The sequence below is a fragment of the Centruroides vittatus genome, unplaced genomic scaffold, assembly GCF_030686945.1.
Source record: "Centruroides vittatus isolate TY-2023 unplaced genomic scaffold, ASM3068694v2 contig_900, whole genome shotgun sequence".
Lineage (NCBI taxonomy): Eukaryota > Metazoa > Arthropoda > Arachnida > Scorpiones > Buthidae > Centruroides > Centruroides vittatus.
Genome location: NW_027122591.1, coordinates 740,647 through 768,486, shown reverse-complemented (window position 1 = coordinate 768,486; position 27,840 = coordinate 740,647). Strand labels below are relative to the sequence as shown.

At 27.9% G+C, this 27,840-nt stretch overlaps 1 protein-coding gene across 1 annotated transcript in view; it reads right to left on the bottom strand.

Annotated features, from left to right (window-relative positions):
- Nucleotides 1-27,840, bottom strand: part of LOC136984012 (tyrosine-protein phosphatase Lar-like) — a 197,448-nt gene that overhangs the window by 92,142 nt on the left and 77,466 nt on the right. The window contains 3 exon segments of the mRNA XM_067280920.1: nt 7,707-7,991; nt 8,651-8,689; nt 10,698-10,794. Of these exon segments, the coding sequence (XP_067137021.1) occupies nt 7,707-7,991; nt 8,651-8,689; nt 10,698-10,773 (400 nt within the window). The 5' untranslated portion in view covers nt 10,774-10,794.

Genomic DNA, 27,840 nt, shown 5'->3' with positions numbered 1-27,840 from the left:
ATGTATAAAGAAATAATTATTGTAGTTTATTTTCAGTCAATTACTTTCTATTTGCCAGGAATTTATAAAATAAATTTCCAGCAAATAGTTAAGTGCAAAGTCCAACAGGAAAGGATTGATTTATTTCAAAAATAAGCAAAGATCAACAATTTAAATCCATTTGCTGTCATTTTAAATGGATACAAGTAAAACAGAAAGGCCGTATTTGGGACAAGACTATTCACGGCAGGTCTCGTTCTCATTCTCCAATCATCTTTCGTATCACTGGTTTTGAGCACGATCATTCAAACTTCACCAGCCACAGCCACGACCGCGAGCTCTTCCATGATGCATTTTCATTGAAATTAACCTATCGAATGTTGCAATTTCTCTCCGTTGCATGACGCCCCAGGTCAAGTTTTTGTCAATGCAAAAATTTCCTGTTTTTGAAAAAAATAATGGTGGCTATTGTATCATTCACAATTATTCTTTTATTTTGCATAAACGATATATATGTGTTACTGTGAAAGACTGAAATCCTACGAATGTCGGCATTCACACAGTCGTTTCGTGCATGTACGAAATATTTTCTAAATATCATTATTTCTCACTTAAACGGACATTCAGCATGCACTGATGTGAACATTGAATAAAAATATTGTTCCTAGTATTTAGTTGTAGAACAATTTTTTTTTGCAATTACAGCATGTATAGCCTTCCCTTCCATTTCTCGAATTAGTTGCAGCTGCTTATCTGAAGTACATTTTTTACCTAACCTAACCTAAAACAAACCTAAACCTAACCTAAACCTATACTAACATAATGTAACATTAATAATATCACCAAATATTTGGTCTTTCACCAATGGGCTGTCGTATGTGTCGACATTCACCGGAGAATCTCAACATTTTAAACGTAAAAAGATAAAATAATTCTATTTCAGAAGTTGGTTTTAATATAAAATTATAACGACGTGCCGTCTAGTTTCAAAAAGTTTCAATGATGAAATAAGATATCTCCGGTTAATCGGTCACGGTTAGCACATGGCAATCAGAAATATGTGGGGAATAACACAGACAGGTAAATGGGATTTTCAAAGATTCATTTGTCAAAATTTGATTTAGCAACATTCGCTTTTCGAACTTCCCAGCGCACGTGTTTGTCAAAATTCAATTTCCCAATATTCGTATTTCCAACTTAGCAACACATGTGCAAATCTCACACTAGTGCCAGTTTGTAGAGTGTGTCGCCATTTTGTATTTTATTGTGTTTCAGTTCTCGATCCCCTGACTGCCTACAAGTCTGTTTTTTTTTTTTTTTTTTTTTTTTTTTTTTTTTTTTTTTTTGCGCATGTGATTTGGGTACCTAATACTCTCTGCCAAATTTCAACTCCTGACATGTACTCCTTCATACCTCTAAGCTGATAAGACAGCAGGCAGTACAATTTTATAAACAACACATAGTCTGTCAATAATGGATTATATGTAACTTAATAATGAGAAAAGATATATGTTAAGTTTTAATGAATCATTATTCTTGAACATTAATGTGTATCTTCTCTCATTATTAAGTTTTATATAATCCATTATTAAAATTAAAATTTCTAAATTTACATTAAAATGATTTTGAAACATTTTTGAGTAATGGTATTCATATAAATTATTCATATTTACTGGCAACTATTGGGGCAATCTACCTGAAGAGATAAGTGTGGGTTGATTTCAAAAGTTTGCAGTCTGAATCTATTTACAGTTACCATTTATAGATGCATTTACTTTAGCAATCAAATTTTAATCAAAATTCAAAGACTATTAAAATGACTTTATTGACTGTTTCTATTTTTAAAGATATAAGAAACAACATGCAAATCAAAACATAAAAATGAATTTGTTAGTTCATCTAATAATATCCGATCTTTATTTCAATACATTTTTAAAAAGTTATTGATAATTCAATTCACTCATCAAACGGTTGTTTCTTTATTTCATATTGTAAAGCTGATTTCTATGGTCAGCTCATACCATTTTAAAAAACTCCATTTTCAAAACAACTAAGAGATTTTTCCCAAACTAAGATTTTCAGTACGTTTTTAATGCCTTAAAAAGTTCATTTTTTCTATAAAATGTACAAAAATAAAGCACAACTTTAAACAAACAAAACAGTTTATTTTAAATATATTTACAAGTGTCAGAAGCCAAATGGAATAAGGAATGTTATATTCTTGAAGAACCCTTGATAATAGTAGCAAATATAGATAAAATTTACAAATTTAATTTAAAAACAAACAAATATCGAAGTAAAAATCCAATTTATATTTGATTTAATTTTTCTTATATATTTACAAAATAAGGTTATCTGAAAAACTGTGATCTCATATTACAAATTTACAAAATATTGTTTACTGAAACCAAAGAATTCTCTAGCATGGAAAGCTGTTTAAAATGAGATCTGTTCCATATTCTCAAATATCAAATAGATCCCAATAGTTCTATAAATGTATTAAAAACTAAGTTAATTGAAGAAGTTTTTATTGGAAATTTATAAGATATCACGCATCCTGGCTGAATTTCAAAAGGTTTCGTGACAAAACAAATGATCCTTAAATCTAGCAGTATATACTATAAAATAATTCAAAGTAGTGAACTGATTACACACAAACAAAATTTACTGTTTCTTTGTATATTTATTCAGTATTATTCCTACTGTAATCTGAAAATACTTTTAAAATATTTTATTTATAAATTATTTTTTCTATTTTTTTTATATTCTCTCTTATATATACAACCTTATATACTATATCTAACACATTAAATTTTTAATGAAAATAAAACATACTAAAAAATATTTTTATTTAAACACATATACTAAATACACAAAAATAATTATTTACTTTTGATATTATAATAAAACAATATTAATATTCATTTTTTCTTAATGATAGATATTTGTTAAACAGCAATAAACTGTTAACATTCAATCTTAAAAGTAAGAAGAACTGATTAAGTTTTTATTATTATTATGGTGGTGTTGATGGAGTTTATCCTACTATATACCAGTTCCTAATGCTAAGCTGAACCAAGGTCAGTGCATAGCTAGAGAAAAAAAAAGTTGCTTTGTTTATATGCTGTTTGTGTATGAATCTGTATTTAAGAATTTCCTATGTGACGCGTTTAATATGGCAGCTTTCTGTAATATGATATATGTGCTGTTGTAAAGTCCTAATGTCTCTAGACTTTTGTGTAGTTTATATGTAGAGCTGAAGCTGTTCTTAATTAAAACAACAAAAATATTTCTCTTAATAAATAAAACATTCTGCTTTAAGTAAAATATGACTTGAATGAAGAACCTGTCAATTCAGATTAAGTCTGCCAGTAAATAATGTGCAAAAATGTAAAACAAGTTCCTAACTATAAAAAATTCATGGGTGAACAAATTAAACTGAACTCTATCTTTCAAGGAAGTGGAATATTTTAAAGAATCATTTGATACATATAATGCATTGTAAACAATCATAAATATTTATCACAAGTAGAGACCTTTTAGCTATTTTGTTAACTTTAATTTGATGTATCAAATTGAAAAAATAAGCCCCAACTTATAAAGATGATATGTTTATTTTAAATAACTAAATAATTTAATAAATAAATTTTAATAATCCATACATTATACTAAATATTTAACAATTAAAATTTTATAGTAGATTGCATTTTATATTTATTAAAAATACATATATATTCGAAGCACAAGAGATTACTATTATTATATGCATTCAATGCTAAAGAAGACTTCATAAATTTACATTTAAATTCATTCAAAAATGAGACGTTTCAATAAACTTAAATCATTTGAATAACTAATCTGTCATTCTGTTTTGAAATCACACAAAACGATCTTGTTACAAGTCAAATAAAATAAGTGAATTATATAATTGAAGTGAAATTTTTATATTCTTGACAATTTCAAATTATTTCCCATTAAATATATGGACAGAAGTGAAAATTGTTCGAAACAAATTCGATAAAAAAAAATCGTTTTAAAGTGAATCTTTTACACAAATTTCATTTTAAAAATCATTTTGAGATTTTATCAAAAATACAATTTACAGATGTCAAAAAAAAACTCTTTTTTGGCAAGAATCCAATAAAGATTAGTTATTTGTATGCGAGTTTTAGGCAGTGTTATAAAAACTCGTGTTCGGAATACGATTAAATTTTACACTTAACATTCTTACAAGTCTAAAAGAATTATAAAAGTATAATACAAGAAGTTATCCTTTTTTTTTTTTTTTAGTATATAAACTTTACAATACCATCGGAAAATATTTCTAAATATTTTTATAATGAAAACAAAACAATTTTTCCATTTTTTTAATGATAAACATTAACTTGATTGTATGCAGAACAAATCAAAATTTGATACTTGCGGTTCGATTTTCAAGTACGCTTATCAGAACTGAATATCAATGCTATATACATTAAACCAGTAGGATTATCTAAAAATAGTGATAAAAACTGTACTAAGATTTGCATCGGTAAGTATATACGTATTATTTTTATTTCAGCACCATCGAGTTATATATAACGAAAGCATTGTAATGCTACTACTGTATATAAATGAAAGACGTTCTTCTTAAGTTTTTATTGCTTCACTAATCATTGTGTACAGTAGCATTCCTGTAACGATGTAAGATCCATTATATTCTTACTCTGTTAGATTCTTCAATTTTCGATATCCAATGCAATGTTTCTTACACACACACACACACACACATATATATATATATACACTACAACTGTCATTAATCATAAATACTGAAAGTTTTGCTATGTGTACATCTTGACAGGAACGACACAAACGAGAAAGTGTTTCTTTAAGTTTTATATTTATTTTTCGATGCTGAATTACTTTTTGTTCCGATTACTTTTAAACCACCCTGTATATCTGAATAAATTTACGTATACATACGTATATAAAACCTAATATTTTTAATTTTAAATTCTAGGAAAATATATATATATTTTTTAAATTCGTTTTCTGAACTGGCATTCAAAGAAAAATAAACTGAAATTTTATATGCAACATTGCGTATATACAGAAGAGGAGAAATATATACAAAAAAATAACCTTATTGTAATTAAATAAAACTAATAATTCTCATATAATTTAAATTTAGAGAATGCGACTTCGATAACCACTCCAATCTATCTTTCCAATACACGAACATGTGCGATTTCGAAACTTGTCTCAAGAGTTTAATCAATTTTCATTTTGGATGTGTGACTTTCATTCAAGTTTAAAACAATTTACTCAAATTTTAACACTATTACTTTTACGTGAAACTGTAAATTTAGTTAATTCTATTCTAGCTACGAAGAGGCTATGGAGAGATTTATAGCAAATAAATTGTTTCTATATATAGTATATACGTTTAACATTCATTTTTAAATAAAAATACTACCACTTTTAAGTTAAATTTTATAAAACCCATTTCGTATAGCTGAGTCAAAAATGGAAAAATGGCCAAGTAATTCGGTAAAAGTAATAAGACACTATCTTCTAATCAAACATAATATTACTGTAATAAAAATTTTAACTGTAATTCTTTGATTTATGATTTTTTTCTTTCAGTAAATTCTATGAGTGATCACAATAATTTCTAACTGGGTGCCATATACTTGATAGGTCATCCATCTCGATTTATCCGTAACATTCTAGATTTAAAATTTATTATTTTCTTAAATAAAAACTCGTTTATCTATTAAAACATCTGTAATAAATCATCAATAATATATTCTATGGATAATATACTCCAAGAAGGGAAACTAAATAAATAAAAATTAAATCGTTTTTTTACTTTTAAAACCAAAGTAACTATCAGTAACATACAAAAATAAAGCAAACAAGCATAAATTTGAGTGATGATAGCACTAAATTCACTATAAGTTTTTGGATGATTTTAGATTCTAGGCTAGATTTATTAGAGAAAAGTCTTTAATAATTAAAAAAGTAAGCTGCTTAAAAGAAATATAAAGTATTTTATGGAAGTTGCTACTATTTTTCAATTTTAACTTCTACTAAGCCATTTCTCTACATCGATTTGCAGATGCTCCATTATACGATATTTTGTTTTATTAAATTTATCTATGATAAATGAATTTCTGTAAATGTTGCATTTCACAGATAAATTTTATTTTTACCATTCACATCAATGATAGCGCCTTTTTTTTTCGAAATACAACCAATGAAAATTGATAGCACTGTCTTTCCTCTTAGGAATCACTCCCATCCACCAATACGAAATATTTAAACCCAGAGAGGGACTGCAAATCTTACATAAAATAACGATGGATATATATTTTTCACAAAATTAGAAGAAGAAAAAAAAACTGTGTATATTTTGTAGTACGTGAAGATCCAACTTCATACTTTATTCAGATACCAGGAAAAAAAAAAAAAGTTTTTATCAATGTTTTCAAAGTTGAAGTAAAGTAGAAGTGTTCGAAGAAAAGGAAAAATATACGTGCATTTTAATTTACTATTTACTAAATTTTTGCTACGTAATCGAAAGAAAAATCTTGTGTTTTGTAAATACCAGAACATCAGATAGGGTTTCCATTTAACCGTAAGTCAACATTCAGCATAGCACTCTGTTACCATAGCAACAGGTCACCGGGGTAACATTCCTCACCTTCCGTCAGGCTGAAGAAAGCGGAGACGGTCAGCTATAATATGGCGACATTATCACGTGACATGTAAACAAGACGAGTTTAACGCACCCTCGCAATACTAACGTCAACAGAAATCTCATTAAGTTCACCGTATGTTTTTACTCTGCCAACTTCAAAGAAAAACTTCTTTAATATACACGCACATGGCTAAACGTTCAATTCGAAGGAAAAAGAGCAATCATTACCGGAAGCGAGTTTAATATAATTGTTTATAAAAAAATAAATATAACACGAATTTTAAAATTATCTTTAGTTTCTAATAATAGTTAAATTTATATTATTATAAAAATAATTTTTAGTTAGAACTTTTTATTTATTTATTTTTTTTAAATATTTTTGCAAGCTTTCGTGGTGTGTATACATTAGAAATTGCTTTAAAAATACACACTACAATAAATTCTAACAAATTTAAAAATCTATAATAATTTGAGAATGACGAGTTTAAATTAATTTTTCATTTAATTTCAAAAACTTATAATTATACTATAAATTTAATTTTTATATTATAAAATATTCTAACAGCAAAAAAAAATTTCATATGTAAAAGAAAAGTAATTTGTTTAAGAGATTTATAAATATTTAACAGGCGATAAGAATTTCTATATTTATTATTATTTTTTCTCTGTAGTACATTGATATCTGATCAGATAAAGCAATGTCTGTACCTATCCAGTTCATTACTTTATGCAATAAATATCAGGAAAAGAAAAAAAGAGCTTTCTGGTGGAAAATGAGAAATATCCTAACTAATTTGTCGCAATTTAATGAAGAAATTATGAGATTCGTGTTATATTCTGCATAATAATACTGTGAGGTATTACTTAAACAGCTGCCTCCACTTCCACTAGATCCGCACAGCTGTGAAGTTTCCATTAGAGAAAAACAGATCGTAGCAGTATCAATGATAGAAACAACGTTATTACCATTAATAAATATTATATAAATCATGAGATACCGATTTTATCTGTATTAATTCAGGTAAGCAACAGTAATAATTACCTGGTAAAACAGTAAGAGATGCTAGGGCTCTTACGGGTTCTCCTACTCCATTTTCGGCTACGCACTCGTAGGTTGCATTATCTCTGCCAGGTCGAACGGGTTCTATTCTCAGAACCGATCCATTTGGCATATCCTGTACGGCGTAACGTTGAGTAGTTACTCTCTTTCCATTTCTCCTCCATTCAATCTGTGGTTTGGGATTTCCGACAGCTGTGCATACGAAACTAGCGATGCCACCACTGGCAACTGTCTGATCGTGAGGATATTCTTCTATTCTTGGTGGATCTAGTTAAGAGAAAAAGAAACTTCAGAGAAAAATTTGTTACACGAATAAATAAATGAAGGGAAAAAATCATCCTATGTCGACACGTGATGAGTTCTGAATATTTTACAGATGTCGGTGTTTGAGATCTTTAACGTTCGGAGGGAATCAATGAATTCTTAAAATTGCGTACAAACCATCTGAAAAAATAAACAACCTAGAAGAAGATGATTTATTATTTATTACCAGCGAACATTTTTTCCTCCTCCTTTTGATACATCCGTGTGAAAAACTAATTTATTTTCACTTATGGGATACAAAAACGATGATGTTCTTCAAAAAAATATCCAGTACAAATTCGGTAATAGTTTCGACTGGCAGACAATTTTCCAAACCGAAAATTTGTCGGTTAAAGTACGTATCTTATTTTAGCCGTTATACATTAACCGAACATGCATGCTACTTAAGTCTGACAGAAATATCATGACTGATATAGGTGAAAGTTATATCTCGACTTTAATAGCGCCGTTACGTTGTTCCGCTCGAAAGCGTTAATAACCAGCAAATTTATGCTAGAGCAAGTTTTCCTATAGACACTCCGGCATATTTTTAACCTCGGAAAAAAATGAATAGGCAATATATATATTAATGAAAATTAAACTCATGTACCCCTTTTACTTACGTGTCAAATATTTGACGTACTGTCTGTGCGAGTAGTTTCCTGTAAGGAACGTAGATAAGGTTCAGTAAAGATCAAAAATGTTATCTATAGTACGCTCCGTCTCTTCTGTATATACACAAGATAGAAAGAGAGACAGAAATAAAAGAACGTAACTTGTTCGAATCAATTGAAAGAATGACTTGCTTCCAATGTCAACAGCAATTCACTGCTATTTTCCTTCCTTTTCCTATTCCAATTTCCTAATGGTTTAGATACGACAATCGAGCTGAGTTGCAGGAATTTAATCTATTTAAACTAATGCATTCACAGATTTTCACTTTTTCATATTCCATGCATTACGACAGAAATGTATTTTAATTCGACTTTTTTTAACGCGATTATTTTCAAAATTATATAATTGTAAACGAATCAATTTGTATCAGTTTAAAATTTCAACAACATAAGTTATTAAATCATAAGTCAATTAAAAGCTTACACTTCAATATTTACCAATTTTCAATAATCCTAGCTGAAACGACAGCTGTGTTTAACTTTAATGATCTTCACAAAGTTTTCACACATACCAACGTTAATGTAGAAATAATATAATTCTATTGTTTTCCTATAAAATCTGCCAGCAAATGAATAGGAAAAATTGCAGTTTGTTGCTGCTGTTTGTTCGTTAAAGAGAGATAAATTATAAACAGAAAGAATCAATAGCAGTAAATGATAACAGTAATTGTATAACAATACGTATTTGAGCGGCATTCACATCCTTAAACAATATTCTTTTTTTAAATAAAACTACTTGTAAACTTTTACATCTGTTAGGATAATAATGAAGATTCGTCTGTTAGATATAATTCTGGTGAAAGCACTTTCAATACAGAACTACAAAACATCAAATTACGTCTACCCTAGTCCATAAAAGTTTGTGTAACGTTGCTTTTGAAAGATTTACAACCTTAAAACACTATAGAATTTAGATAATATATCTGTAATTAGTTTACTAATCCGGAAGTTAATTAATGTTTTATAATTACTTGCCGATTTTTATTAAGATCGTATTAAATGTACAATTTTTAATTAAAGCTCAAAAATACTTATTACTTAAAAAATATATATATATATTTTTTGTACATCGCAAGCTTCTTATAAAAAGTTTTGATATTTTGTAGTTTTCAGTGAAATATATATATAGATTGCTATTTATATAGGATTTTCTATATCGAGATTTCTGGCAGAGAACAATTATCTGTAACAGACAACAAGTAAGGGGGAAAAGGGGAAAAAAGCCATTCATGTCGGATCGGATAATCCCTAACACTTCGAAAGAAGTGGATTACGTGTAGCCGTTGAATGTCCGTTTGTAACAATGAAATAAATGATTTTAGATTCCTTTTCTTAATTATTTTCACTTTTGAACTAAGCTAACTTCTCAGTTTCTCTGGAGAGTTTCGTAATAACAAACGTATAAACAAATTATAATAGCGTCTTTGTGTTTCCCACTTCAGTTATGCACGAAGTGGATTCGTACATATGAAGGCTGTAACAGATTTTTTTCCCTTCTTTCATTCTTAATAGTTAAGTGAACTCCAAATTTATTTAACAGATGAAAGAACTAAGCAATCGTATATAAAATATACTCTTTCTTCTAAATACACTTTCTGTAATTCCTAGAGAATAACAACATCTATATTATTATTTATTAAGCATTTTACATTATTTCACAATGGGTGAAAAAACTCTCAAGGTCGTTGTCATAAATAAAATTCTGTCGGAGTTTTACAATTCGTTTATCTAGTTTAATTTTCCAAGAAACATACCGAAACTGGGTGTGGCACGGCTATGATAATTAACTAAAAGTTAGCTTACAGATTTCTAATCTAAAAAAAACACGAAAATTTTAAAAAATAATACGTGAATAAATGTATATTTAGCTCGAAATCAGTAGTCGTAAGACGTAGTCAGGTGGTGATAAACAACTTAAAGAAAATGATGATCAGCAGTAAGAGAGCAGGGAAATAAGTCTTCCTTTCATTAACTAATAAGAACAAAGTGCACTCACCTTCAGCAGATGTAGGACGGAAGAGCCATTCGATAACGAAAAACAATAGAAAGAATCCAACTTTGGTCATGAGCATGGTGGCCCTATTTAACGGTACCTAGAAAAGGAATAAATAATTATATATAAAAGCATACTGGCCTGAATTAGTCAAGTCTTCGGCTAAGCCCAATGAAAACCATGTGGAAACAGAAGCGTAACTTGTCTCCACATGGAGTAAGGATCGCGCTCTCCTATCCGCTGTCCAATAGGAAACACGTTGTCATGGTGATATGAAAAGTAAATGAAGAGTCGTCGGGAGCAGACGGATAATAATGAATTGTTTATTGATCTGAGACACGACCACTAGATAACACATCTAAAGCGCGGATTTAACAGGTGGCTGTTATCGTTTTGGACAGTAAAACCTGTCAAAAATATTCACGAAAACGACAAACATTATAATAATATCTAAAAAATTGCTATGCATTAAGTCATTATCTGAGAACTTTATAATTTCTATATAATTTTGTCCAATTCTTTTCACAGACGAGGAAAAAAAACTATTTTTTTGTTTTCTGAAAATGCACATCTATTTATTTATTTAAAATATAAGATAAATAAATAAATGCGCGATTTATTATTTAAATTATCAAATTTAAATTATTATTGTTTTTTTTTTTTTTGTCTTTCAACTGAAATATTAATCTTTATTTTTCTTCTATTTCCCCATTTTTCATTATTATTATTATTATTATAAAAATTAAAATTAAATTATAAATAATTTTTTTAAAAAGTATTTAAATTGGAATTCGATAAACGAAATCATTTTATATTAAATATATCAAAAGGAATTTCGTGTTTAAAACTGTATGTACGTAATTTAATTCTGCCTAATATTTAATGTATATGCTGATTTTTCATCTGAATCCGAACGATCGCTGCTAAATTATTCAACGTCGGAGAGAAACAAACAATTTCGAGACATCTCCGTACCGTTATAAAAAAAAAAACAAAACTAACCTTTAAAAAATGCTTTATTTAAAGCGAAAACAATAAGAAATCACGAGTTTTGCCTTATAATTAACGTAGAAAACGACAAGGAATACTTTACAACTCGCCAGAGACCACCTGATGCTGGGGGGGAGAAAAGCTTGCAATTTGTTAGATTGGTGTATGTACACACTATTCTCATAACTTATGTTACAACCCAGACGTAACCATAGCAACTGGGTGTTCCCTACCTGCAAGATTACCGTTCGAAGAACGAACTATACAGTTCGGCTACTAACCCTCATCTTACTCAGCAGAATTACTGATATATTAGAAAAGCGCGCTAAAACTTATATAAGGATACGACCTAATTCCCAACTTAACTTTTATATGGAAAGTTTGGCATTATTAAACGCAAGTTTTTCTCTCTCTCCTTTTATTTTTATTTTCTAAAATATATATCGAGAGGGAGGTTTAAAATCGAGTTCGGACTAAAAACGAATGATGGAAAAAAAAAGAATGTGTAATTCCAAAGTTAAAAGAACACAGACAAGCTTTTAGTGAGGCATTGTCTACTGACATTTCTCATTATCAAACTGACTGTTTTTCTTGTAAAATGTAGGCCGAAAACAGATTTATGTTCCTTTGTAGGAATGGATCGATATTGGCCACACAAACAGACCAATAGGGCCATAATTCTGAAATTGGATTCTTACCTATGTTAAATTTAATCTACGACGAAGGAAAGATTGTTATTGTTTCGAAAATGTGATATTAAAATGTAAATCGATTTATTTTTATTTTCTTGAGAACTATTATTATCTCTAATACTTACTTTTGTTGTTTTCTATATACGTGATGAAGTGGACATGAACTGTGCACGAAAGAATCGATAAAAGAACTTTTTGGCCATGCGACAATTTATAGATAATTACTACATTTGAAACTTTCATTAGTACGTGTCCTTTATAATCAATCGATAAAAATATTTAATACACAAACCCACATTTTGTAATTGTTGTGTGTGTTATTGTATATACATTTTAGCTTCTGTGTAATACAAATATTTTCTTCCGTTAAGTGTTCATACACGCAAACCAGTTTAGCTTAGATTTAAGTGGCACAGAATATAGAATTTATAAAATAAATCTAAATTGGTTAATTTAAAATTAGTTTTTTTTAATTATAAATTACGTCTCCTAATTTTATTTTAATTATTTTTAAATTTATTTATTTATTGTAATTCGGGTACAAGATGTAATTATGTACTACACTCGTATGATTTTGTTTTAATGTATTTGTTATATTTTTACGAAGAATTGTTACATTTCACTTTGGGGAAGACCTTTCATGCCAATAGAATTGCCTTTTGTTTCAATAAAATTAAGTAAATAAATAAATGTACATCTTTAATATAGAAAACAATCAATATATATATAAATTATATTTATATAAGTTATATAATACGAATATGTATGTGTAAACATATAAGTCTTGTTAATACATTTTTAATTAAACAGGAGATGGATTTTTGTTCAACAACCTTTCATCAACAAACAAAAAATATAATTTATCATATTATAAAACAACAAAAAATAAATAGATTTAAATAAATAAAATAATTTTAAAAACATATTTTCCAGATTAAAAATATCATTTGGGAATTTAAGATTTATTAAAAATTTAAAAAGTCGTTATTTGTTTTTTAAGTAAGTATCGATATAGATGATGCACGAGTATATCATACACTAACATTGCAATAGTAGTCCAGAGAGGAGGAGGAGGACTGATATATTTCGAAAAAATAAATAAATTCTAATCACTTTCTGACAAACAGATGAAAAATATTTACGATACAGAAAATAAAACCGCGTAAAAGATTAACAGCAGAGGGAAAAAAATGTATATTAGAGAAAGTAATAAAATAATAGAATGCTCCTTCTAGAAAAAAAAAACACACGCTCTAGAAAAATAAATCTCTTTTTTTGAGCAGTCCTATATAACACACATACAGGCAATTCCTAGAAAATTATTTTGGCATTTACCTCAATAAAAAAAATTGGAAATTGAAAGAAAATCGAGAAGAAATAAAATAAAAGCAATACGAAAACAATGCTTATAAATTGAACACTATAATTAATTCCTCAGACTGCAAAGCAGTTTCAAATACAACTGTATAAAAATTAATTATATTTTGTTTATTCCGAGTTTAAATTATGATAATGTAATGAATAAACAGGGAAAATGTTACGCTTTATTATTATTATTATTATAAACAAAGTTTCTCTACGTATAAAATCACGTTTAAATCAAATTTCCAAGCAATAGATCCAAACAAATACCTTTTCCTATCTACACCATGATTTTTAATGCATGAGCAATTTATACTGTTTAAATAGCGAATTTATTTCGACTGCCATCCTTTCAACTAGCTGAGACTAATTCACTTTTAATACATTTACACTTTCCAATATTAAAACCAGCCGAGTATTACTACAAATGTTTCAGTGCGATGTTTTTTCAATAACCCAAATACAATAAATATTAAAATATATCGCATTTAATTCCCTAGTTTCTCATAAACTTCCTACACAGATTCGATAAATCATGGCTTTTTTTTTTTTTTTTAGTCATAAATTCCTATTATATAATACATAACTGCATAAATCCAACATAAATTAGTTGTTTTGTAATATATAATTAATTTATGCCATTCTTTAATATTCTAGATTGATCAAATAGAATAAATTAAAATAATAATGTTTTAAAATAATTAAAAATTTAAAGATAAATTCAAGAATACTTTTAGCGTAGGATTAGAATCTGCTAAAAAGATAGGATTTCGAAGAAAATAGTAAACGAGATTGTTCCTTAAAAACTTCTATGTACGATGATACATTTTTATGTAATACCTAAGCGTTGTACTAAATATATATTATACATAATCCATTTATTACTAGAAACCCAACACAATTTCGTTTAAGTGTTCTTGTAAACAGGATTTTCTTTATTACACGTTTAGGCATCCATCCATTCTCCATCAATTCCTATATTTTCTATCTAGGATCTACAATAAATAATTTAGTACGTTGAAATTTAGAAAATACAAATAGTAAATTTTTAAATGTCCTAAAGCAATGTTTGTATATATTTTCATCTTGTATAAAAACCAATGAATAACTGATTTTTTTTTTCTTTCTTTCTTTCTTTGTGTGTGTAAATTCTTAATGTGCTTCGTCTGTCCATTTAAACAGATATATCTGAGAGATTTGATAATTTATTCTATTTTAATTCTATAAGATTATAAAATGTTGCATCCATTTTTAAAAAATATAAGAAATTTGAGAGCATTGAAGCCTCAGCGTTAGTAAATGGTATGCTTCAATGCTTTACAAATTGACAAAGTTGGTGCTATATTTTGGATATCCATGGCCCAAACAGTATTAATTTTTCAAGCGGTTAAATTGCTACTGGCTTTTTTTCTTTTTTTTTTAATCCTCCGGGGCTTTCGATACATGTAACATATTGAAAAGTCATTAAAGGATACACCTACGAGAATTTTTGTATACTTACTTTCTTAAACTTTCCTCAATAAAACCGTAGTAAAAATTTAATAATTGAAATTAAAAATAGAACAGTTTCTTGATGATAAACAGCAAAGAAACTGTATATATTTGAATGCATAAAATAGTTGGTATTTATTGGCACAAGAGCCGTATAGGCCAAGCTGAGCCATGAATGCATATAATAAAATTATAATGTCGATGTACCATTTTAGAGAATTTATATAATTTTTCCATCGTTGTATCATTAAAAATGCATTCTGGTGATTATGAATAGCTTATTTCCTTGGAAAACAGATACCGACATAAACTTTTAGTAATTTTCTTTGAATTAATATGATTACGAATGAGATTTTAATAAATTTCTATGAAACATGTAATTGCTTTAGAATTTTGCACGAGTTATCCCAGTTCAATAGATTATTTATGAGTTTTGAGTGGTTTTCTTTTTATTTAATATAATTATGAAAAGATTATAAAATTACAAATGCTCTCTTAAATTAGTGAAATTATAATAATTTTCCACTAAATCAATAAGATTACAGAATTTTTCTGTCCTTTTGTAGAGATGAGTTTTTAGCATAATTAAAAAATAAAATAAAATCTTTTTAGCGATTCTTCTTTACAAACTAAAATTATAGTCATATTATATTAATATAATTATTTGAAAAAATCGAATTGCTATATTAAATTTCTTTAAAAATTTTATAATTTAATCAGTTGGAAATTGTAAAATGTTATTGACAAACTAAGCATAAATCATATAATATAATAAAGTCTGTAAACATTAGTTTCAACTATAAACTTCAAATAAGGAGGAGGAGGAGGAAAAAACACAAGATTGAGTTTTTTAGAAGACGAAACCTTTACGAAAATGTAGAAATTTGCACAAAATAATCTAGTTAATTTTAATTAAACGAGTAGAAACTTCTTAAAAGTCGAAAACAAGAATTCCGAAGAGATTTAATTCCTACGAGGAAGAATGTTTAATAGCGAAGGACACTCGCGTTAAATCATTATTGATTTTCCCCAACGACAGCTTTAAACTTTAATCGTAATCGTTGCTTCCACCAACGGAACTAATACTGTCGACTTGTGTATCATTTAAAACTATTTTTGTCACGCTAATGTCGCGTTTTTATCGTTAAATCACAGCTATATCTGACAGCTTCATCGAATTAAAAATATAGTTTATATTTATGCTGGATATACACATTTTAAAACTTTCTTCGATATTTAGAAAATTTATCATCCGCACTCTTTCCGTGCTTCACCAAATGATAAAGAGCAACACGATAACAATTACCTTGTTATCAATTAATTACATTCGTTTTTAATGATGTAGACCTTCGCTATGTTAAAGAATAAACGCATTAATAAAGAGAAATATATTGCATTTATTGTAAATAAATTTTGATTATGTTTTTCGTAACATTAAAAATTATTTAATATATAATTTTTTGGTATAATTTTACACGACAGATGGCGGAACATGGTTCAACTGTGAGAAATTTGAACAGACCTACGTACAGTATTTCAAATTCTTCGATTTTTTTTTTTTTTTTTTTTTTTTTCTACGTTACGAATGAGCGCGATTTATTTTCCTTTGTTTTACGAAAAATAAAGCATATTTTTCTTACATTTTTCTAAATAACTAATTGTTATCTATACTCTAATCTGTGTTAATTGTATGAAGAGGTTTTTTTTATAAATGATTGTGTAGCAATTATGTAGAAAAAAAAAATTTAACTCGAAATATTCAAGAACTAATAGCGAATCCTGCCGAGTTTAAAAGTTCTTAAGTTACGATGACACTAACTTGACCTGGGATTTTTTCCCCTTTAATGTAACTCTATCCAAATGATAGAATTATGCAAAGTGTTCGAAATTCAGCAAGAGTATCTATCGACAGTCATTAGTGCGACTCAGAATGGAGTAGAATCAAGTGTTCGAGGAATTTTTTCTTTTCTTTTTTTTTAAATCTTAGTCAAAAAGTGGCACAAATAGGAGGTCAAATGGGCAGTTCAAGGAAAAATGGCTTTCAAGGTCGTTTCTGAACATCACTTAAAAGAACCGAGATGACACCTTGATCTCGTGTAGAACATTTAGAGAACTAATCAACATTAAAGACAGTTATGAAAAATACACTAAAAAACAAAAAAAAAATTCAATTCAAAAAGTAAATTTATGAACAAAATCGCGAGTGTTCGTATTAAAACTTTTTAAAATTTTGTATCCTTCACATTAATTTATTCTTCTTTAGAAAATTATAGGTTATATTGTATCGAACTTTTCAAGGATGTAAAAGTCGAAAGTTCAAGAACAACTGGTTCTTTAATTTTCAACATTTACCTCGGTTACTTTCTTCAAATTACAAGAACTTTTCCGAAATATACATTAAAATAAAGCAACTAAAACTGAAAAGAGCGCTGTCAAAGGAAAAAGCAAGATACCATTATTCCTTACTTGTAGGATTTATATTATTGTAAGATAAACTAAAGCAAATTGTCATAACAAAACAAAAAAAAGTAATCTGCTGCATTTATTTATACTCAGTGAATTTTGAATCAAATTCTCAATTTGCTAAGCTAATGAGCAAATAATTTCTCGAGATAAGAAACAGGTGATCAATACGGATTTTCTTGAAAACTATCGGATAATCAATGTTCATTTCCTTCGCAGCATGATTAAAACAAAGTTAGCAATAAGGAGAAAATAAAGCGCATCCTTTCTCAATACTTATGACTGTTTGTTATCTGTATATATGATACAAATGCCACCGATAGTCAATATCTAAAAGAAATTGCGATGAGTGGTTTTTGCCTATCTGTCCTTCATCCCAACGTGTCACCCCATAATCGCTGTCTGTCTGGCTCTCTTAAATAATATATAAGAGAAAGCAGATTTAAATCAAAAAAATGACAATAACATGTCTTCGGTTACAATTGTCTACCAAAAAAACCGTTTCAAGACTAGAATCTTGAATTTTTCAGAAAACTAGAACAAGTACATTAGAAAGAAGATACCGTATGATCACTTGATTTTCTTATACTTTTTGCAGCTTTTTTTCTGAAGTACAACGAGGTCGAATAGACTATGTATCAAATTAAATTATACTGTGTATTTCCTATGATAATCTTTCAAAAAAGTTTCCAAACTTTCTCTTACTCAAATGTGTGTGTGTATGTTCGAATGAGGATTATACAGCATTAATTAAGTAAAGATATAGGACCATTTCTTTATACTAATGTAGAACCTTTACAATATTTCTACAAAGTTTCGAATATATAAATCTTATCAGGGACGTCGAGAGGGAGGACTGGGGATTTTTCCTGGGAACGGAGAAAAGTTATAGAAATAAAAACCACTACAACCCCTAATTTTAAAGTTTTTTTTTCTACCGACAAAAAATAAAAGCTTTAAAACTGCTTTTTATTAATAAGGAAATATTCTACGTATTTCATTTGTTTAAAAAAACATGACAAAAAGGTGTCAGCTCCGTACAAGCTTTCCTCGACTCTGAATCTTATAAATCAAGAACATTATTTTTCTGAAAATTGTCAAAATATAATTGATCGAAGCATCGTAAATTTACACAGTTAAGAAAAACACTAACCATTTCGACCTAGAAAATCAATTAAACGTAACTATAATAAATAATTGTATGTTGATAAAACATTTAAAGTATGCTCAATGGTTTATCTTTCATTCGTATGTTCACTTAGAAATTGTTTGTCATAGCAGTTTATCACCAAATGACATTTCAAATTTTATTCTCTCTTAATATTGCTTAACTACAACTGAGAAGTTCACATTTTATGCAAAAAAAAAAAATGTTTTTAATAATACAAAATAATAGTTATATTTGAAAGAATCTTAGAACTTTTTAAAATAACAACAGATAACTGGATCAAAAAATTACAATTAAATTTAAAATCGACTAGTTTATTCTTCTATTAAGTTTATGAATAGACATTAATGTAAATTTTACTGTAGTTCTCTCATTAAGTGTGTAAACAAAAAAAAAAAATTACTAAACGAATAAAGGTTAGCATACAAATCCAATTGAAGTTTTTAAATAAACTAGCCTATTTAGAATGAATAAATAAATAAACTTATTCTGCACCCAATACAATGCACATGAGAAACCATAATAAACAATGCTACAGTAAAAGCACAATATATTAATGTGTCGTTTACTTTTATATTTGCACATATTTCAAAGACAATCTTCGTCCAGTTGCGTGTCCAACGACAATAAAATAAATTAGTTTATTGTGTTCTGAAATATATAGACTTGGAATTGGAAAACTGAATGCAACACAATTCAAATTATGTTTTCGCTAAGAATAAAGAAATCTTAACATGTACTGTACGAAGTACAGCCAATATTCAGTCTTACGAGGAGGAATGTGAATTAAATAACAAGGAATAATAATATAAATAAGGTAATAATTTCAAAACATTTTCCTCCTCTCTCTTATGAAGAATTCTTTTAAGAAAAAAATGACCTATTTTTCAATTATAGATCAGCCATAATACAGCTTTGACAGGTAATTAAAAAGCCCTTTCACTTTATGATCTTTATTATTTCCGTTTGACAATCATAAATAATAATTAAAAGTTCTGTCAAGAGTGGATTAATCCGGATATCGGAAATACGAACGCATTCTTAAGCCAATTAGTTTTCAATTTAATTATCACATCAAATTCTGACGCGATTACCACTTTAAATTAAAGTAATCCAAGTTAAGTAAAAACTGCTAACTTTTTAATCTGATTATTTATGTTGGCATGATGATAATCTGATTTTTTAGCATTAAAATAAATACCTCATTTATAAAATAGCGTTGTTTTCATGAAATTACGTGTATTACACAGGTTTTAAACGTGTTCAAAGTGACATATATCACCATCGCTTAACATTTACAATGCTTGCAAGTTTAATATTTCTCGTCCATCTATGGCATGTGTCACGTAAATCTGGCGAAATTCAGTTATCTGGGAAAAATGTTACCGTGCTTTGTTACAAATTGCTTTGGCAACGTAAATATTTCTCCTCCACCTCTATACCAAATTATATAGCAGAGGTTAACTAGCCTTAATTTAATACAAAACAAGAATTAGGAATGTCTTGTTAGCAAAATCATTTTTAATCTTAACTAAGGACGGAGAAAAATTTATATTCTCGTTCAAAGTTTGAAGTTGTAGTGTTGATTTTCACAATTTAATTTATTAGGACATTCGGATGTTTATGCAATTTTTTTAAATCAAAAATCTGAGCTGTTTTCGCTATGATTTTTTTCTTTTTTCTGCAAGTGACGAAAATTAAGTTATCTACAATTTGTAACTCGTTTGTATTATTTGGAAAATTACGCTGTCCTTATTTAACATTGTGTTAATTTCTATTGCTAGAGGAAACAAAATGATAATTACTAATAAAAAAGTATCTTTGGTTAGATTGAAATTCTGTTCGCTTTTATCGATATGATTAAGGAAACTGATAAGAAAGTGAGGTTAAATTTTTCTTCGTTCCCAAGTGAATTTAGTCAACATTACATTTTTACATATCCAGAAATTTAATGGCAGTTTTTATTATTATTCTCCTTCATTTTCTGATTAAAAAATACTCATAACTGCATTTTTCACTTTGGTATTCTAAACATAATACAGAACATTTCCGTTCAGCTTAAAAGTATAGAGTGTATATATTAAAAAAACTTATAAGTTCGTATCTTATTTTATTCATAACCTATGTCCTAATTAATTGACTGATTAATACGTTATCTTCTATTAAAGTTTCCGGAATGACATGAATTAAATAAAGATGTTTGAAAGGATAAGGGAATAAAAAAAAATAGGTTAATTTAACTGACAACTTTGCCAATACAATATGCATCCTTTCCTTCGAGATATTTGACATATAAACAATGTCATTCGTGTCAATTTATTACATCAAGAATAGAGAAAAGTAATAAATATTTCTGGTAGGATATTGCGCTGACAGTATTACATTGATTTTGCAGTTTTGTGTTAGTTAAAATAGACTACATTTATCAAAGTTTTTTTTTCGCTAGCGTAAAACAGTTTCATACAAGTTAAAAAAAAAAGTCTTATTATATGAAATATTAAAATCGATGATAAATTAATAAATTCAGTTCCTGTAAAGAAATTCAATTACCAATATAGCTTGGTCTAATTTATTCAGTCTGGTTCTCTGACAATCCAATAAATTGGCACAGTTTATTGAATTATTATCAATATAGTCATATCGATTTCGACTCTTGTTTTTTATCGTCATTTCTTGCATTTGTTTATTCGTAAATAATTAATTTAAAAATATTTTAAGATTTCTTCGCTATTAATTTCATTTAAGCTATGTCTGTAGATCCAAATCGATAAATGATATTTCTTTTTTGTGTTAAGTATTTGTTTATTTGTGTTCGTTATTGTATTGTTACTTATTAAGTATTTGTTTGTTATTTGTATTTGATTTTAGATATTAACTTTTTATATTTGTTCACATAAAAACAGCATTGACTCCTAATTAAACATATATAACGGGCGCGTTGTCTAGTAAAGCGGCTTTAATACAGTCGGATAAGCAAGCCAATGACATAGCCGATATCATTTGAAACAGACTATGTCATTGGTTCGTTTACCAAGCTGTATTAAAGTAGCTTTACCAGGTAATACGCTCAATGATATCCGAAGAGATAAATTACCAAATTACTGTTATAAAGATGGTATCTAAACTAAGCAGCGCAAAAACTAAAAACGATTTAGGGGCTTATTGGTTTGGTTAGAATAGTGCACATTTTTATCAATTTGATGTCATTACATCAGTTTTACAATGAAAAATTGACGTCAAATTTACGTAAAAATGTATACTATTCCAACCAATTGAAGTCCTTTAGATTTCTGTTACACCATATCAGTTATTAAATGAAATTGTTCTCAATGATAAGGTATTTGAGTAATAATTTTAAAATATATTTATTTCGTATTAATCAATAAGTTTTAATGTGAATAAATAGTTTAAGTTCCTATCACTATAATGATTATTCAATTAGCATTTGAAATATGATTAAAAATTTACAGGAAATAAATTTTTATTATTGAATTCTAAATATTTATATAGTTATTTAAAGTTCAATTTATCCTTATATTTATCAGAATTGACTTATAATTATATTACAAAGAAGATTAATATATTTTTTAAATTTATAATAAACTGCACTTTGAATTGTTTGAACGAAATAATTTTGATTAATTCATCATGTATCTAAAAGGAATGTAGAGAGAGTGGTTCAAAGTTCAAGTTTTATTCGTAAAATAGTTACTAATCGTTTTAAGAAACGTTCTCAAGATGTAATAACATAGCGACAGTATTACGAGTTGAGTAAAAATATGGTATTCCAGTAAAGCGATATCCCTGCTTTAACAGCGTTGCACTGTTAAATTTTTCAGTAAAAGAAGAATTAAACTTGCAGAAATTGTCGGAGGAACTCGGTAAGGAAAGTTTTCATGAAAGCTCGTTTATAATTATACAGAATTTTAGAAAAGGATTCGAATATTTAACGGCGGTATTCACCAACAAAATTCCAAATTGAGAATCTTATAATTCGACATTTCGAATTCGTATCATAATTCCTTAAGATAAATAATTAAGTATTTCTTAATTTATTTGTATTAATCAACTCAATCTAACACCGGATTTAAAAATCTCGGATTAAAGCGTGAGCTAAATAAGAAAATTTCTGATTTATCCAAATATGTTATTACGTATCAGCACAAGCTAAACAAAGACGTAGTTCGAAAGACATTTTTAATATAATTAAATACAGTAGTTAAATATATGTATATAATTTTCATTAAGAATTAGTTGAGAAATATAAAAATACAATAAAAATTTTTAAAAAGTAATGCAATAAATAGAAGAATCTTGAGAAACTACAGAATTTGGATATATTTATCCGAGTATAAACACGAATTATTTTTGTACAAAAACTTTAAACACTAAAATAAATAAAAGATGGAGATGATGAAAACAATACTGTATTTAAAATTGGAAATAAATTGTTTAAAAAGCGAATAATTACGTAACGATTGATTTTAAATATTCTGATAGATATTTTCAGTACTTAGTCCCAAATATTTGAAAAGCCAGAAATCGTCGAGGGAAAAAAAATGAATACGTCTACCTTGTTTTTATCAACGCATATTCTACCTATAATATGAAAATTAAATCGCTGATAATAGCCAATTCAGATTTAACAGTCAAAACTAAAAGTGACGCGTGATGAACTCTGATTTAAATCTTATTACTCGATTTAACTGTAATTTGAATATGGTCTTAAGTGATGTAAAGCGTGCAGGAGTGAAACGAATTTTACAGTTAATTGTTGAATAAAAATAGTTGCAATGCCGTGAAATAAACGATTGCCGAGAGAAAGAACAGTGTTACCAGTATCCAATTATCCACTCACTATCATCTAAAATTCAATAAGATCAAAGCACGTTAAGTATCGTAACTACTACCATTTTCAACTCTATAAACAATGAAATGGGTGCTAAATCATTCCATTCCCCTATTCTCAGATTTATCGCCAGAATAAAATCTATTCAGTTCTCTAAAACTCATAGACGATTAGCTTAGTCATTTTCTGTAAACATCAGTGATTTTTCAGCATTTTCCGTTTATTTACGATATCATTTCTGTACACGTCATTTTGAGTCTATTCCAAGGTTTCATTCGGCATTTTGGAATGCGATAAAACCTATAATTTATTTTCACATCCTTTAAATAAGGTAATTGACACTATTGACCTATTTCTCCTAGAGGATGAAATAGTCCATCATCATAGTTGAATCATCATTTAGAAAAGTTATCACATTGGTATTTACGATCTCTCGAAATTCGCGATTCGTTTCTGCAATAATCGGATGAAAATACTTCACCACTCTACAGTAAATGTTACAATATATGCATAACCTTACCAGGAGACAATATTAGTGATGGGATTCAGCTTCCTAAAGTATTTTTAGTTCGACCGGTTGGTAAAATTGTACTTGTAATATTTGTTTAGGCAACTGATCGCGAAAGATTGCATTTGCTTAAGACTGCAATGTTTTAATAAGCAATTACGGACCGGAGTAGAACGGAGAGAGACTGCAATAGAGCAGTGAATGCGAGAACTCGTCGCTATCGCAATTGCGATTGATCTGCGACAACCTATCACAATCAAGCATCTGACGATTTCTTCTAGACTCATGAGTACAAGTGATAAGCTCTGGGTACAAATGTGTTTCTGGATCCGGAAAATATAGGAAAATAAACGCATTTATAGGACAAATTTACTTATCAATATTAAGACATTGATTTTTATTGGTGGAGTGCCCCAGTTAAGAGGGGATAGGGATTAACCACAGCCGATGATTCTCGGATAAAACAAAGCAAACTACAAAATTCGCCAATCAAGAAGCAATATGAAAGTATTGTAAATTGTTGCTTTTTGTCGTCAGGGATATTTGAAGGGATTCACTATTTTTATAACCCTCTTTCTTACCATTAGTAAATATTTTTAATCAATTGTCTGATAACGTTTTTTTCTTATCCCGGTAATCGCAGGTGAACACATTGAAGTCTAGCCATTTTCAGTATTTGTTTAGTTTATTTGTATTAGTTTATTTTTACCACTTTTATTATTGTCATTTTGTATGTTTTTTTCAATGTGCAGGGTTCATTGCTGTGAAGAAAAAAATACTATAAGGCCTTATACACCTATTGTACTGTATGTATATAAAATACTTAGATTAAAAACGTCACGAAATTGCTTTTTATGCATAAAACGGTAAGTAGTGAAGTGAATCGATTGTTAAATTATTTGAATTCCACCACTAGATAATACAAGTAACTTATATTCAAATCAATCTGGCTCACGATTTTATTCCATTTGAAAAACAAAAAGAATTAAATATCATTTACAGTAACAATACTTGAATTTTCTTGATTTTTCTTCTTTATTTTTTAAACAGATGATGTTATTTGGTCGCTAACAGTAATCATGAAAATCAAAGTTTATAATCAGTATTCAAATGTTTGCTACAGTAATTTCAATATTTCAAAAGACTATTTTTGAAACTCTAAAAATAGTAGTGTTTTTCCGGACAAACTTCTGTATTTATTATTAAATTCTGAAGTGAAAGATAATATTGAACATACCTATTTTTAGATGATTCAATAAGTTCAATAGTAAACAGCTCCCTCTTCTATTTCATCATCGTATTTGATATCAAATTTTTTCATTATTATTATTATTATTATTTGAAAACAACTTCACACGAAACTCAACAAAAATCACAATAATCCGATCGGAAAATCGATGTCACTAATCTAATTATTAAATTCTTCATTTTTTGGCTGTGCGCGCTATATTATTTGCATCGTCGTCATCGTCGTCTTATTTACAAGTTTCTCAGTTTATTATTGTTGAAAAAATATTTTAAATTTTATTTAAATTGTAATAATTATTAAAATTCAACCGTACGTTCATTATACATATATATTATATTCATTTGTGGAATTTGTTTTCAGTAACATATTATTTTTCCTTTACAAAAGCTGGAAAAATATATATTTTAATGGTCTCATTCATAAAAAAAATGCTGCAGAAATATTTTATTATGAATAGACTCTGTTTTTTTTCTTTTGTTGTATTTACATTCACAAATATATAATTGATATAATGAATCTGTTCCTTCTTTCTGAAGTATTCCAAACACAATCACAGATTTCCTACTTTCATATTTTATTTTTCATACATCAAATTAGTTACTACAGTAGTTTTTTATACTCGTACTACAGTATAATCCTACTGCAATGTAAGAATTCGAAATTTTACCAGATAATTACATTGTAAATAATTACTTTATATAAAAATTAAATGAAATGAAATTGCGTTTTAGTTAGGAACATAGAAGAAACGAGAATAAATGGAAAATCTAATTATATTAATGTAACAAATAATAAGGACAAAAGTTATCGAAGAAACAACAATTTATACAAATACATCTTTTTTTTTTTCCTTTCAAATAATAAAATTAACAAATCCAGAAATGTCCTTTTATCCTTGAATTGAACCAACATTGCAAGAGAAAGTAATAGAATAAATAGGCCTACCTATTTACTTTTATTGGATTATTCTTATAAATAATTCTGAAACAAAATGATTTGTTTTCACCAATCATATAAATTGTTTAGTATATATTATACATTTAAATTTTGTTATTATATATATATATAAACAGGACGTTCTGGAACCAGAGTCGGAGTAGGCAACACCCCACCCACTTTTTACATGCCAAAAATTCCAAGTGTAAAATGTAAAGCAGACATATAAACGTACAGAACATATATAGTATAAACAATTTACTGTATATATTTAAGTTTTCTGTGCAGGAAAAAATATAGTTATTGTTTCAGGGCTTAATTAATATCACTTTTAAACGAGCGCTGGCCCCCCAATAAAGCTTTTCTTCCGTAGTATATGATAAACACTACGCTTTCTAAACTAGTATAATAATAATAAATGAAAGTGTCCTCGCAAGTTATACAGAAATAAGTTATACTGTAGGTTAGAAAAGTATACTAAAAATTTATAGTTAAACAACAGTACAATATCTACATCAGTCATTATTTTAAGAATGATATTTATATGACGTTATAAATTACATACACAGTAAAATCACAGAACTTTGAATTGTTACTATGGATATTTTTAAAAATCACTGGTCAACGATAGTCGATAGTATGGTAGATCTAGTATGTTGTACAACAATTATCCGAGTCTAAGTGACATACAATTTTGATAACCAAAACATTGGTAATCCTAAGAATGAACAGGTGACTCTTGACGTCATTCTGATCAATATGCATTGCTTCCCTCTCTATTTTACCAATACATTAATTTTGAAATTCGGTTGATGAAGCTGAATACTAAGTATTTATAATTATGTACGCTTACATTTTAGCGTTTTACTGTACAGATTATTATTAAACTTGCAGAAATTTTAAGGTATAAAGTCGTCAAAATAAGAATTCAGAAAGTGAAGATGGAATATCAAATCATTCCATACATAACATGGTTTTTTAATACAAGTTTGAATAATAGGAAGAAAAAAAATCGAAAGTTTCCACTTTTAATGAGCAGTTATTTATTGCCACATCGTCGCAATATTTTATATTTTTTTTTAATTTAAAATATATTCACTCCAGTGTCTTGCCCCAGTACATCACAGTTTTCCGGATTGTGACCCAATCAATTATGTATTCTACACTATTATTTATAATATACCACCTATTTATCCATTTTTTCAATGCAGTTGGAGTCACTTTAATCGTTTAATAAATACTGTTGATTTTAAATTCATTTAAATTTATGGATATTTCAAGCTGCATTTCCGAAATTCTTCGTGTTCGTAAAATTTTTCGTCTAAATAATATTGTAGATTTCAAAACAGAAGACAATCTGATGAAACCAGATCTGAAGAATGGGATGAGAAATCTCAATATTTTAATTACGTCGATGATTACTTTTCTCATACGCTGT